At 48.0% G+C, this 14265-nt stretch overlaps 1 protein-coding gene across 2 annotated transcripts; it reads left to right on the forward strand.

Annotated features, from left to right (window-relative positions):
* The first annotated feature begins 276 nt into the window (after positions 1 to 276).
* LOC135368938 (caspase-7-like) lies at positions 277 to 10256 on the forward strand. Of its 2 annotated transcripts, none has more exons than XM_064602507.1 (6): positions 277 to 438; positions 3792 to 3915; positions 4787 to 4958; positions 8871 to 9043; positions 9468 to 9582; positions 9720 to 10256. In XM_064602507.1, exons 2-6 carry the CDS (start codon positions 3799 to 3801, stop codon positions 10061 to 10063), a joined length of 921 nt encoding a protein of 306 aa, XP_064458577.1. In that variant the 5' UTR covers positions 277 to 438; positions 3792 to 3798; the 3' UTR covers positions 10064 to 10256. The 2 variants fall into 2 exon arrangements, with proteins under 2 accessions (XP_064458577.1, XP_064458576.1); XM_064602506.1 differs by having other exon boundaries at positions 278 to 359.
* Positions 10257 to 14265: the final 4009 nt, after the last annotated feature.

Here is a 14265-nt window from a genome sequence, read left to right on the forward strand (position 1 = left end):
AAAAAAAAAAAGAATGTATATGTTAGTCTCGAGCCACTCCGGGCTGGCTGCTCCAGGACGCGTTGTTCAGAAAAGAAAGGGAAACTACACAAATCTATAAACTTTGAAACGGAATGGACGAAAACATCACCACAAAACTTGGCACCAAAAGCAACAGTGTAGAAGAATCCGCTTGCGAAATCTCAATGCACAAAAAACAAAGAGCATCACAAAGTGAACCTTGTACCTTGGATTGGATTGGATTGGAAAAGAAAAATATGGAGAGGTACCTTGTATCTTATCTCGCTCCGATAACGCATTTGCGTCTTTACGGACGTTGTGTCAATGCTCCAGAGTGGAAGTTTACCTCTTCTAGCGGCGTAAATATACTTTTATACTGGTGTACATTTTTAAATGTAGAGTTGATTTATTATCTAACGTTGACGGGAGTACGACAAGGTAAGGTATATTGACAACATCTCTCAAAGAGTGCTGCTGTGTGGCCGTCCTACACTTGACAATGGATGTTTTCCTACAGCATGGATTCAATGGATTTCAGTGACGTAGCAAGCTCGTAAGCTCCCCCCAGCGGCGGTCACTTTTCGTGCCAGTCGTTATGGCGTCTTAGTCTCATTGGTTTCGGTTGACATATTTTTCTCGCGGCTGGTCGCGGTGAAGCGCAAAAGGACGCTCTTCCACTCCCTTATCCACCAATGAATTATGTCCTTACACCAATGAATTACGTCCTTTTGCGCTTCACCGCGACGAGCCGCGATAAAATATGTAAACCGAAACCAATTAATTACAGCAACAAATGACCCGCTTCGGTGGCAGATTTTGCTCTGAAAGTTGTCCACTGAAGGCCCCAAAAGGGGAAGTACCCATTTTAATACCGATAGCGCCCTGTTTTAGAAGTTATGTGTGTTTACGCAACTCATACGAATTTTTATTTACATAACGAGCGCCTCCCACTCATTCACAGGGTGCTCAGCTTGTAATCGGTATCGGGCAGATACTTGTAAAAAAGGAAAATTCGTCGATTAGTGCACCGGATCACGAATTTTTCAGCCCGGGGATTTAACTGAAACACCCGGTATATAGTTCCCAGAAGGGGTGTGTCATTGCCCATTTTTTCTTAGAGCATCCAGCTGCATGGATGATTCCGAAATCGTGTCACATGGATACTTTGTGATAAATACTGCGCATCGGATAATGGACTGTACATGGTGCAGTTCCATACATTACTTTTTCTTGTAATTTGTAATGTAGTGCATTACTTTCTGCATTATGTAGTTTGTTATGTAATTTAAGTACATTTGGGCAGTAAGTTTAATGACATCACTCATTACTTTTTACAAAAGAATCGAGTGTCCAGGCCAACGGTTTGTGGCATTGGAGAATCATTGTTTAGGGGCCCCATCCTACGGACAATCTCGCCGTTGTCGTGAAACATTGTACCATCTTCGTCTCTACATTGTGGAACGATACGTCATACGTGGCACACTATAACCCGACATGCAGAAGAGACAAATAAAGGAGTGTGAGAGAGCTCGCAGTAACGACTTTGTAATGTCATTACTTTTTCGTAGTAATTGTAATGTAACTACAATGTAATTGCAGTAATGGGTAATGTAATTTAATTACATTCTAACTGGAGTAGTGGGTAATGTAATTTAATAACATATTAGAAGTAATTTACCCAGGTATGGTGCAGTTCATTCAGCATTTCGTGCTTTCACAGCTTTTCTCGGTAATCGCTCGCGTCATACAATTTCCTTTTTCCAGGAAGCTCTCCCTCATTGCACTTTGTAAACCCATCGAGATCATCGCTTGACAGGTTGCCCACAATGTGCGCAATGGAATACGAGGACGGAGCGAATACGCTCAAGGACATGTGCAAGAACCTTGAATTGGATTCCGTACCGAGCTTCGTGTACTACTTACACATTCCCGCCATCACCGTGTCCAGCATGACTTTAAAAAAGCCAGCCTGTCGCTTATGAGAGAGTGTATTGGCATCAAATGGAAGGCCGGCCACAGGGGCGCTTATGTAGTTGATTAATTGATTGGAAAAAGAAATAAGTTAAAATGTTAGTCCGGAAAACACTTATGTAGATTATGTAGAAGAAAGTACGGCCAGCTGGTGTGTCGTGAAATGAAGATTCATACCTTGAGTGTCAGGAGGACTGAAAGGACAACACAACTACACTAACTCAGATCCTTTCGGTCCTCCTCAAACGCAAGGCATGAATCTTCAGTACACCTATGTACTTGGCTTTCTTGTGTTATGTCACGTTAGTTTGTTTCATTGCTATGTTTCTGACTGCTAAGTTCGTCAAAATGTTAGTTTCGTGATGACTCGAAGTATATAGGCAGAAGTGGGGCGGAATGGACAATATCGCGTGCTTTATATACTTCCTTTGAACATATTGTTAGGTAACACGCTGAAAAGTTGTTCATTTGTGAACTGTCACACTATTATTCTCTCAATTTCCCGCTGGGTGGCGTGAGAAAAGAGGGAGAGAAAGCCAGAAGGGAGATTAAAGGCATACTGTAAAGACATTTGAAAGCTTATTCCGAAAGAAATCCGCATTGCAAGCTTTATGTGCAACAGAAAACTCTAAATATTTTTAATCACGACTAAAACTGCGATGAAAAGACGCGAGGCGACGCCTGGTGATAAAAATAGCCTATTCGTCGAGCAACAGTGTTACCTGTCCCAAGCCCTCTGTCGGCTAAGTCATGGGCTAAGTAGCCAGCTACATGAACTTCCCTCGAAAAGTTTACTCAAACGAGATAGTTCCTGACGTATATTCTCTCCAAATGCAACAACATTGGTACATCGTGGAAATGAGTAATAAATGTCAGCATTATCACCAAGAGAGTCACCTACGCAAAGATGCACCACGTCCGACGAGCCAACGTGGTGATGGTAGCGGTCCACAGATGTCGCTGTACGCTCCCATTGTTATTGGCTCGTTTCTGGTCGCCGCCCTACATGGCGGGAACTGCGGAGTTCGTGTCGAGCCTTAGACACACGGTTGCCCGTAATATTAAATGTACATTTTCTAAAGAAAAAACTACGAGACGGATTTTAACGAAATTTGTGGCGTTTGTATACTACTCACCGCTCAGGCTGTCAAGTGAGCCCGCAGTATAAAATTGCATGCCTGCTGCTTTACAGCACTTTTAAACAAAAGATATACAACTGCTTCATTTGGTCCGAAGAGTCATACGCAGGAGACAACCCCGTCCTGAGCTAAACACCCCCCCTGGGCTAAATGTACTGCAGTGTTTACTCTCTTCATTCTCCCTAACCTAACCTGAGCAACGGGAGATATCGAGACTGAGTGAAGTACGGTCAACACAAGTGACAACACGATAAGAACATTGCAAAAACTACTGTTTATTATCGCTTTTATGCAGTGGTTCTCACCTCATCAAGCACGTGAGGAAATGCAGACCACTGCATGAAAGCTTGTACGCTAATAAGGAGTAGTCTTAATGTATCTATATTTTTGTTTCTAACCCCAACAACAATAAAAAAAGAAAGGAAAGAAAAAGAAGGAAAGAGAGAGAGGAAAAGAGAGAGAAAAAGAAAGAGCACGCCCTAAGACACCAGTGACAGTGACAACATGTTGTCTTCATGCTTCATTGTCCACACTCTACTCGCGCCATCTGTTGCCATGTTGCCCCGCATGTTGCCAACCACCCTACTGCAAAAATGTCTTAACTCACGCAGCAGCCATTCTTGCTTATAAAGATGATGGAATATCAGTGCTTTCGTCCACCAGTTATGTTTCACAATGCAGGCGTGCCATGGAAACCACAGGGCCTACTAAAGGGGCGTCAGGACACACAGCTGTAGGGAAAAACGACCGTGATTACGCTCTGAATACTCCTCAGGGAGGTGTGTGCATCATCATCGATGTTAGAGTGAGTCTACAGACTTTCGATACCCTACTTCTTTACTTTCCATTATTTCGCTACACAGAACTCGTGACAAAGCTTTAATCCGAAACATTGGTGTACGATATAAGAGCTACTAGAGACTAAAAAAATAATATTTTATCTCCTGTTAAAAATTAACCTCTCTAAAAAGACTATGCAAAATACTAATGCTCCATTACGTGCTTCTACAAATTTCTCAAATAACCAACAAAACTAAATAGTTTCGGATTCTCCAAGAGTACATGACGCCTCTGGGAACTCTGACGTCTGTGTCCTAGCAACAGCGTCTTCCCACCTTGGCTCTCCGCCCTACGTTGGAAGACGGCCAGCAGCTGTGGTGAGAAGACGGAAACTGACGTTAGGAGGACCAATGTTGCAAGACGCGTAGGCTGGCTGCGTGTCCGATGTGCAAATACGCATAGTATTCGTCGTAAAAAAAAAAAAAAAAAAGAAAATAGAAAAGAAGGAGATGCGAATGCGTCATTACAATCGAAGCATATGATTCGCTACACTTATGGTTTCCCAATCACCACAACGCAGGTTGCGTATTTTCTGCAGGGCGCGAATGAAAGCACGGCAGATGCGCCATATTCGTGACGTCACACCCGCAGATTGACGACAAAAGAGCACCATTCGGAGAATCGCTAGACACCCAAAACCGCAAAATACATTTTAAAATATTCTTGCCGGTTGCATGGTGTCAGAAACTTATCTCAATGCCCTTTCTATACGACACACGCATATGGTATATACGAAGACGTGTCATGCAGCGTGGTACTTTAAAACTGTGCTGAGATCCACGATACGAATTTATGATCGCAACTTATGTATGCTTGTGTGGTTCCTCCTTTTCCAGAACCCTGCACGCGTTACGATGCCGGACTCTCGCAGAGGACCGATACCTATAGGGAAACGTCCTGACAGCTCACTTGCGGACAAACTGCAAAAGACATTTGAGCAGTGCGGATTCCAGGTCAAAGTTTATGTTGACCCTGCTAAAGAGGAGTTGTTTCAAATCCTGAAAGAAGGTACGCCCGCTAACTTGCCCGTAAATATATGAGCTCACGTGTGTTCATGAGTAGAGACACTCAATAGGGGCACAGAGCAGGGTTCCGGAATGGGGCCACCAATTCCATTCCAATTCCATTCCGAGGAATGAAGATTTGCGATAATTCCATTCCTTTCAATTCCTCGGAATGAAAAGGTATGGCCAATTCCCACTCCTGGAATGGGCTTGGAAACCCCATTCCATTCCGTTAATTCCATCAATAAAAGAGAAGTGTCCGGTAACCGTACTGGCCAGTCCAGCAGCCACCGTGGCGCCCAGACCATTCCATTCCAATTCCATTCCTGCGAAAAACTGCCAACTTCGATTCCCATTCCACTTGTAGGACAGTTTCCGCCATTCCATTCCAATTCCATTCCGAGGAATGAAGATTTGCGATAATTCCATTCCTTTCAATTCCTCGGAATGAAAAGGTATGGCCAATTCCCACTCCTGGAATGGGCTTGGAAACCCCATTCCATTCCGTTAATTCCATCAATAAAAGAGAAGTGTCCGGTAACCGTACTGGCCAGTCCAGCAGCCACCGTGGCGCCCAGACCATTCCATTCCAATTCCATTCCTGCGAAAAACTGCCAACTTCGATTCCCATTCCACTTGTAGGACAGTTTCCGCCATTCCATTCCAATTCCATTCCGAGGAATGAAGATTTGCGATAATTCCATTCCTTTCAATTCCTCGGAATGAAAAGGTATGGCCAATTCCCACTCCTGGAATGGGCTTGGAAACCCCATTCCATTCCGTTAATTCCATCAATAAAAGAGAAGTGTCCGGTAACCGTACTGGCCAGTCCAGCAGCCACCGTGGCGCCCAGACCATTCCATTCCAATTCCATTCCTGCGAAAAACTGCCAACTTCGATTCCCATTCCACTTGTAGGACAGTTTCCGCCATTCCATTCCAATTCCATTCCGAGCTGTAATAAATCCGGAATCATTTCAACTCCGGAGTGGCAACTCCGCAACCCTGGTACAGAGTATCGCATTCCATTTCCGCACTGGAGCCGCCGTTCGGTGTCCGCGATTGGGCCGACCGTGTCACGTGGTTTCTCCTTCCAAGAACGCGCCGTCCATGTTGGGTCGCCTCCATAACAAAACCGGTTTCCTCGGTTGCGAGCTGGCTCGACTGCGCAAAGTTCTCCGGCGGAGAAGGGGGAGATTGCCCTCCTGTTGCTAGGCGACGCAGCCGCGCCGGACCCAAGATGGCGGACTCGCTCGCCGGTGTGGCTCAGTGTCGCTACTCTGTTCCCTGTTTAGTGACTATTTGTGAGTAGCTGCTAGCGAAACATATATTTTTTAATTTCGTGTTAGCGCCGCGAAGCAACTGTGGCTATCAGCGGCGCATAGATGTGGACAGATGGAGAGAAGACAGCAGGGGAAAGAGTGGGAGACAGAGGGGGGGTTAGTATACGTCCTGGGCCGACTTCAACAGTAACTGCTCAGACATCCTGCTGGAAAGGTTTGTGAGATTATTTGCGGAAGAAGATCAACCTTCTGCGAACTTTCTTTTTTTTTTTTCGTCATCGGAGTCAAACGCCATTGAGCAGTGGGCTGTAAATATGAAATCACATTGTATCGCACTGAAGGTAACGTTATAACGATAACAGCATCAGTAATGGGGAGAAAAGAGGTGTGACGAGGGGAACATAGTGGAAGCGATGTTCCGAAGTGTGAAGTGGAGCGACTGTCCAGTATATCGCGTCGAGTTTGAACTTGGCCGACGATGGCAGTAGCCAGAAGCGATACTCTAGCCCATTGCTGGTGGTGATGTGAGGAATTAAATAATAAGCCCCTTCACAAGAAGGATCGAAGTCCGATTATGTCCAGGAAGGTCAAAACAGCTTTGAGCGCAGAGCGTTTGGAGGGCTGGATTCGTCCAGGGACCAATCACTTTTGATAGAAAGAAGGGAAGGTTGATAGTGTGGGCAATGAAGAAGAATGTGCTCCAGAACCTCTAGAGCACCGCAGTGACAGCATCTGGGAGAGTCAACTTGCCTCAAGCGGTAATGCCGCATCCAGTCGCATTCGATGAATTAATACAGCATTCTTGACGAGAGGTGTGTCGTGGCATGCGGAAAGCGAGCGTTGGATAAACTCCTCTCAGCGTAGATGGGGGGAGAATGTCACTCGTCCATTGGCGGGAAGCCAGGGGTGTCACGAGGCGTCGTAGAATGGAACGACGGTCTCCTCTCAGCAGTGCAATACTGGTCCGCTTCCGATACGAGAGAGCTGTTTCTGCGGCCTGCTCATTCCCCACGACACCACAGCGGGCTGGAACCCACTGGAGAACCAGCCTGTGACCTGCTTCGTACACAGGGTGGTAAGCCATCAACACACCCGTGACTATGGGCGCGGATGAGCCTCGTACGCCAGAACTTTCAATAGCTTGCAGTGCAGACTTTGAGTCAGTGAAGAAGTGAGTCAGGGCCAGTTCTCACTTGGCGACGCCCGACGCGGCGTCGTGTGCGGGCGGCGGAAGTAGAAGCCGCCGCCCCGTCAGCGCGCACGATTATTCATGTTCCCACCACAGTGGCATTCCGTCGTCCAAAGCAGACGAAAAATCACGAGGCGTGGCCTTTCTGTGTCACCTAATTGGTCGGCAGCTCTCGCCGACGTCGTGAAAGAAGGCCGGCATGGCAGTTTTTTTGGCTCGACGTCTCTCCTCTCCCGACTACAGAAATGCGCGTCTGTTTCCGCCGCCCGCTCACGCCGCCGCGCCGGGCGTTGCCAAGTGAGAACTGGCCCTCAGTCAGTGGCGACGGCAACAACTAGAGGTAGCTGGTATGTGTTGGTACTTTCTCGCGAGGGGCGCTACACGCCGTGTGCAGTCACTGTACCGCTGTGCACTGAACAGCGTGGTGCGGTACATTCACGGAACGCACGAGTGGTATATATTCTCCTCGGCGCGACACCGTACCGTCTAGTAAAGGCCCTCTATCTGCCTTCTAGCTGTAACCTGCATGCACCAATTCCATACACCAAATGCAGCGCGTCATATATCGGCGAGACAAGGAACTTCCCCGAGAGGCTACGGCAACATAAGAATGATGTACGGAAGTCGGACGTCGAACGAAGCGCTCTCGCTGAACATTGTCAAGTTCGAGACCATCCTATCAACTTTCAAAACGCCTGCATCATCGACCTTGAGGGTAATCAGATCAAAAGAATGTCTGTAGAGTCCTGGCATATACAATCCACACTTGGAAACCTTAACCGATCTGTTGGAGCGTTACCCAGCGTATACGTCAGCGGCCTCCGTCACGTGACTGAAAAACAATCCGACGAATCACGAAATTCGAACCACGGCAAGAACGCTGCTGCCAACGGCCACTACAGTCACCCCTGAGGAAGGAGCCGAACTGGCTCCGAAACGTCGGGTATCCCCGTCCTGTACCTTTGTTGAAGATTTTCGTTACTACCATAGTTCTCACCCAACCAGACACACTTGTGTCGAATATGTTCACTTCTGGAAACGTTACACAGGTCACTTATAAATAGAGGCCACCCGCCACACGAACACAAAAGTTAGTTTGGCCATGCATGCCACTCTAAGAAAAAAGCGCGTGGAAAGGAGGTGACCTCTATAGTCACCGCCTATATGTCAACATAACGTCAAGCTTGACCGGCTTGACTACACTCGTTGACAACACTCGTTCAGGGGGAAGGGGGGGGGGGAGTACGCCGGTAGCGACAACAATCCAAACCACTTCGCGAGCACATTCAAGCGATACCGAAACCAGCTCGCTGTGTCGCAACCAGCGCAGTCGCCCACCCCTCTGACGGAGTGAACTCGCCCGCTTCCGCCCCCACTCGCGTGTTCGGTAAACGTTTGTCCCCCTGCGCACAGTGGTCTCAGGACAGAACGTCTTGTACTTTCAGAGGCGAAAGACAACTGGGACGTGGTGGCCTGTTGTTTCCTGACATTTGTGCACCCGCTGACAGATGAACTGTGCACCAAGGACGACTCCGTGAGCACCAAAGACCTCACGGAAACTTTTAACGGGGCAAATGCTTCTAAACTCTTGGGCAAACCCAAGCTGTTCTTCATCCACGTGAGTATACCACCGAAACTATAGTCAGGGACAGCATAAGTCATGCATGCACTTGACCCCGCTCCCATACAAGAATCGCTCCGCGCGCGCGAATGTAGTACGGCGCGGCCAAATGGGGGACTGGGGCGAGAGAGAGAGAGAAAGAGAAAGAGAGACAACACTAGATCGCAAAGCGGAGGCGTCGTGCAAAGGCTCGTAGCCAATTGCAGGAGCCTTCCATGGATGACTGGGCGGTCCCAACTGTAGGACTTGTTGTCACGGACTTATGTTCAGAGTATTTCACTGGACTTCTTACATCATGAGGCTGTCACGAAAGAACGCATCATAAGGCTGGCACGGGTCATGACTATGTACTTGTTTCTTCTAGCAGTGCGACCGCGCATGTCTACAGTAATCTGATCATTGTTATTCTGTCTGTTGGTAGACGTCGAAGACAAGCCAAGAAATAACCGTATCCAGAACATTGAGTGACACGACGTCGGGATATGGGTGGCCGGATCAGCGTGATTTCTTCGTCTGCATCTCGGGACAGCAAACAGGCGAGCACTCTCCTAAAATGACCGTTCGATAAATGGTGTCTCCAGTTGCTACACTTCGTTGACATGCAATTACCAGATAAAGTTTCACTATCGCCTATCCCAGTGCCGCTCAGGCTACATTTCCTTTGGTTTCGCAGAAGGCAAGGGGTCTACCGACGCATTCATTGATCATTTCTGCAAAGTATTCGACAAGTCTGCAAAGACCAAGGAACAACAGGAGTTTACCGCGTTACTCCGAGAAGTGAACAGAGAACTTCTGAATGCTGCAGTCGACAAGAGTGATATTCGATTGCCTTCCCACATATCAACTCTCACAAGGCGGTTGTACTTCCGCAAGGCGTCTGAACAGTCCGGATCTTCAACGAAAGTTCCAGGAACTGAGGACATCAAGAAAAAGACAACCATGCACGGAACCCTGAAAGGAAGTCAGAAAGAACTTTTAGAGATGACGTCGACACCGGAGCAGCCACGCTCTTCCTGAAGCAGATATGGAATCCATCTGCAAAGGATCAATACGTTAACTATCGATATAATAGATTCGCGTATGTTGAATATACAGTGTCATTGACTTCACGTCGAGCATGCGACAACCATGCTCTTTCGATAATCCATGATAGGGTACGAATAAATACGTCTATATTGAAAATTGTTATTGAATAAAATAAGGATTGATAGTTGTGCTGTGTTACCACTGGTAGTACTCTGTGACATTGCCATGTGGAGGACCATGCAGACCTTGCCAACCTTGCAATGCCATGTACCCTCAACGTTCCTTGTCTTTCGCTCTTCCTTTTGGACCAGTGAGTGACTATATATATTTATTCTACATATACGTTTACGTGGCGAATTTCCCCATTCATTATCATTAACTTATTTGTTGTTGTTGTTGTTTAGGGCGCTCTTAGCGGGTACAGCATGTTTCTTTTGTTTTTTTGTAATGGCAAGTCGCCATCAGCATGGCTCACATTTCCTCCTTCTTGTTTCTTTCTATTAAACATATACCCCCCCCCCCACACACACACACCGCTCATGAGCACAAATATTCGTAGTTGACACAAAAGATAAAAACAAAAACAACAAAGTTACAGCACCACAACTTGTACATGAGTAGAATAATAAAGCCCACGTATTACATCAAATTCAACGGGAACAGCAATGAACAACAGGACACAACAAGCGGACTCTCATCTCCAATTGTTTTTCTCTTCTACCATCAACAACAAGCGCTAGTAAAGATACTAACAGTGCTCGAAGAAAAAAATAAATAAATTAGAGAACAATAGTAATGAGAATCTGTGATTGGTAGCAAACGATCAGCAATGTTGACTACGAGGTGTAAGACGAGGCAAAAATGAAAAGTTAAGCTTGATGATGTTGATCTGGCGAAAAAATAAAATGAAAGGGAGAAATTCAATTCCTTAAACTTGACATGATCGGTGACAGTGGCAACCTCTCGGGGAAGCTCGTCCCAGTAATAAAACAATGCGAGGACACACACACACAAAGAAATGATGAGACGGGGCTGATACTGGCCAGCAGGCTGGGCGTTGCCCCAGTGCCAATTGCAGATAATGAAAAATGATGTTGAAGACGTCAGTTCAGGTGAGCAAAGCATGGTGGAGAGGCCGGTTGATGACAGAAACTTCCAAAAAGAGACCTTGGTACATATCAGCGGGACTAGACCAGGGACCCGCAGCACCTTGCCGAGGATAAAAGGAGGGTGGCCCACTGCATCCATCATGTGCTGCAAGACCTCGCGTTCCCGCGGATATGTAGACGAAGCAACCCATAAGAAGATGGGGTAGGTCAGCGTAAAATCACTGGACTGAGGAAAGTTGCGCATGCTTTCCTATTCCCGACTCGACCTGGGAACAACAATGGCGGCCACTGCATGGTTTGGAATGCTACGGCCGCCATTGTTGTTCCAAGGACGCGGCGGCAAAGAGCAGAGGATGGCGGTACTTTCCCAATTCAGTGACTTTAGGTCAGCCCTCTCGTGCATATATGTGGTACAAAGGACTGACGGCGCGCGGCCAAGCCGCTGTCCCATAACTGCAGGGTAAACGGACCATTCAGCCGCATGTGGTGATGAAAGGATGCGTAGTGTCGCGGAAGGCCAGGCGGAGGCGACAGTGAATGACAGACTGAAGGTGGTAGTTTTGATTTCAGCCAACTGGTTTCTGCCATCGCGCCCTTTACACAGGCACCACAGAGCCATATATTAAAAGGGAGTTTGGCCATTGGGAGGAGTCACAAAAAGGGGCTCGACCTGTCAATCACAGTTTCGCTCCTCTGATTGGTTTGCTTTTTACCAAGGGGCTCGCCATGACACCATACTGCCACCCAAAATGGCGACGAAAACAAACACAGTGAAGCGGGGATTTCGTGACAAAAAATTTTCACAGACTAACCTGATTTTACGCTGCAAATATACATCCTAATATAAGTTTCTCGAAAATCAGTTTCAACTTATGCTCATCCATCGATATCTAACTGAAAATAATACGTTTTGTCGCCGGTGTTAGGCCTAGTGAACACGGCGATCACAACGAAACCATAACTAAAAACGGTGCTGTGCTGTACAATCTTATATTTAATTGCCGATTTCATGGATATAAACATTCTTGCCTCTTATATTCCAACTATTCATGTGGATTTGTTTAAAAATCATACCGACAACAAAATGTGTCCCAGCTGCCGGCAGCGGTACAACGACGGAAGCAGACGACAATTCCCGACGTGCCTTACGCTCCCTAGGTGGCGCTCATCAAATTTGCACCAACAATCCACTACCTTTGCAGATTACGAGAGGTATCCATGTCAATCCCATCCAATCCACTTGCCACCCAAAATGGCGCTGCCCATATTGGATAAGGGGGCATTTAGTGGAGATAGGAAGATTGATAGTGCTTCATATATCAAGACTTTATTGGTCGGAAAGCTGAAAAAGTGGGTGGAGCTTCAGGTATAGGCATGACCCATTAATGGCCAGACTCCCTTTTAATATACGGCTCTGAGGCACCATACCTGCGCACGGTCAAGGGCGAAATAATATATCGTCCAATATTCGGCATGCTTCCTTTCTCCTTTGTTACTACAATAATAGTACAGGGAGGCTCTCCCCGGTCATCCAGAATTCGGCGCGGCTTCGGCAGAGGTATAGAATGTATACAGGTTGTTCAAAATTAAGCTTTCACGAGCGCTACGCAAACACAGCGATGACAGGAAACCGGATGATAACTTCACGCTACTTGTGTAGGAAACAGGTGCTGGTAATTATGTAGCACCTGGTTCTTACTCAAGGAACAGAAAAATAGCACCAGTTTTGCTTTTGTTCGGCTATTTATAAAGCGCTAGTGAAAGCTTAATTTTGAACACCCTGTATATTCCACGGCTTGTCCTCATGTTCGAGAACCGGAACACACTATATCCCTGATCAGCAAGATTGCTCACGTGTCAGAATTTAAAAGAAAGTTTATCATCACAAGTTGGTGTGTATCGATATTGTTGAGATGTTGTAGAGGAGGTGGTGTCCCTCTACATGAGTCCTGACCGGCGATGATGGAATGTCCCAGCGGGCAGATGGACGTGGCCTCACGCTAGGACGGTGCCGGTAGAACTGCCGTGCCAGCGCCGTTGCGCGTGGCAGCAGAGGCACGTCTTCGTCATCACACACGGGCCGCCACATCACTCCCCCCCTCAGACGCGGAGCGGTGTAGAGCTGGCGGTTGAGATTCCGCGTCGATACAGGAAGAGGCGTCGATAAGCGTCGAAGAGGCGTCGATACACGCAGTACAAGGACGGCTGGTCTTGCGTCTTGTGATGAGTGGGCAGAAGTGGCGGGCTGAACGGTGCGGACAAGAGCTGGCCGGGAGGGTTCCAGGGGCGGGCCAAAGCGGAGAGCATGCATGTAGGCCGAAGTGATAAGAGAGTGGGGCGACAGAACCGCGACCGGTTCGTGAGCGTTGAGCTCGTAGTGTTGTCACCACGGAGAGTGCCGGGGAGGACCATCGTGACCCACGTGGAGACCGGGAGTAAAACTCACTGTGGCCTCCGTGCGTGACCCCGGTGGAACGTTGGTCCCGGTGCCCCTTGACCGCAATTGGATGGACTGGACTGCCACTATGTTGCACAAAAGCCAGGTGGGAAGGCGAGGCGGGCAGGGTTTCTTGACCGCCTGCATAGCAGATGCGGGTGGCGCGGTCGACAGCGGCGTACCGCGACCGGTACAGGAGCGTGATGCTCGGGAAGGTGCCGCTGGTGGTAGCCCGATGAGTGCAATCGTGAAGCGTGTGGCGACGTGACGCAGAGTGCGAGACCATGGCGATGTGAGCTGAGTAGATGAGCGAGCTGGGTAGAACCATGGTGTTGCGCGGCCGGGCGTTGCGATGAGTGGAGCCGCGGTGAATTGACGTCGTCGCCTAGCGGTTCCTCGGTAGAACGTTGCACCGTACCTTCGGAGGTGGGCTTGCAGTAATTTGGGATGGTGCTTGGCCGAATTATGCCGAACATGGTGTTCGCTGTTCGGGTCACCAAATGTAGAGGAGGTGGTGTCCCTCTACATGAGTCCTGGCCGGCGATGATGGAATGTCCTAGCGGGCAGATGGTCGTGGCCTCACGCTAGGACGGTGCCGGTAGAACTGCCGTGCCAGCGCCGTTGCGCGTGGCAGCAGAGGCACGTCT

This window comes from Ornithodoros turicata, chromosome 9 (assembly GCF_037126465.1).
Source record: "Ornithodoros turicata isolate Travis chromosome 9, ASM3712646v1, whole genome shotgun sequence".
Lineage (NCBI taxonomy): Eukaryota > Metazoa > Arthropoda > Arachnida > Ixodida > Argasidae > Ornithodoros > Ornithodoros turicata.

What these genes read in the sequence shown, in the direction of transcription:
- LOC135368938 (XM_064602506.1), top strand. Translation starts at nt 325, where the DNA reads ATGCTCCAGAGTGGAAGTTTACCTCTTCTAGCGGC. An exon ending in AGTTTACCTCTTCTAGCGGC is followed by an intron (nt 360 to 3,791) that starts GTAAATATACTT and finishes TTCACAATGCAG; the next exon opens with GCGTGCCATGGAAACCACAG. An exon ending in GCATCATCATCGATGTTAGA is followed by an intron (nt 3,916 to 4,786) that starts GTGAGTCTACAG and finishes CTCCTTTTCCAG; the next exon opens with AACCCTGCACGCGTTACGAT.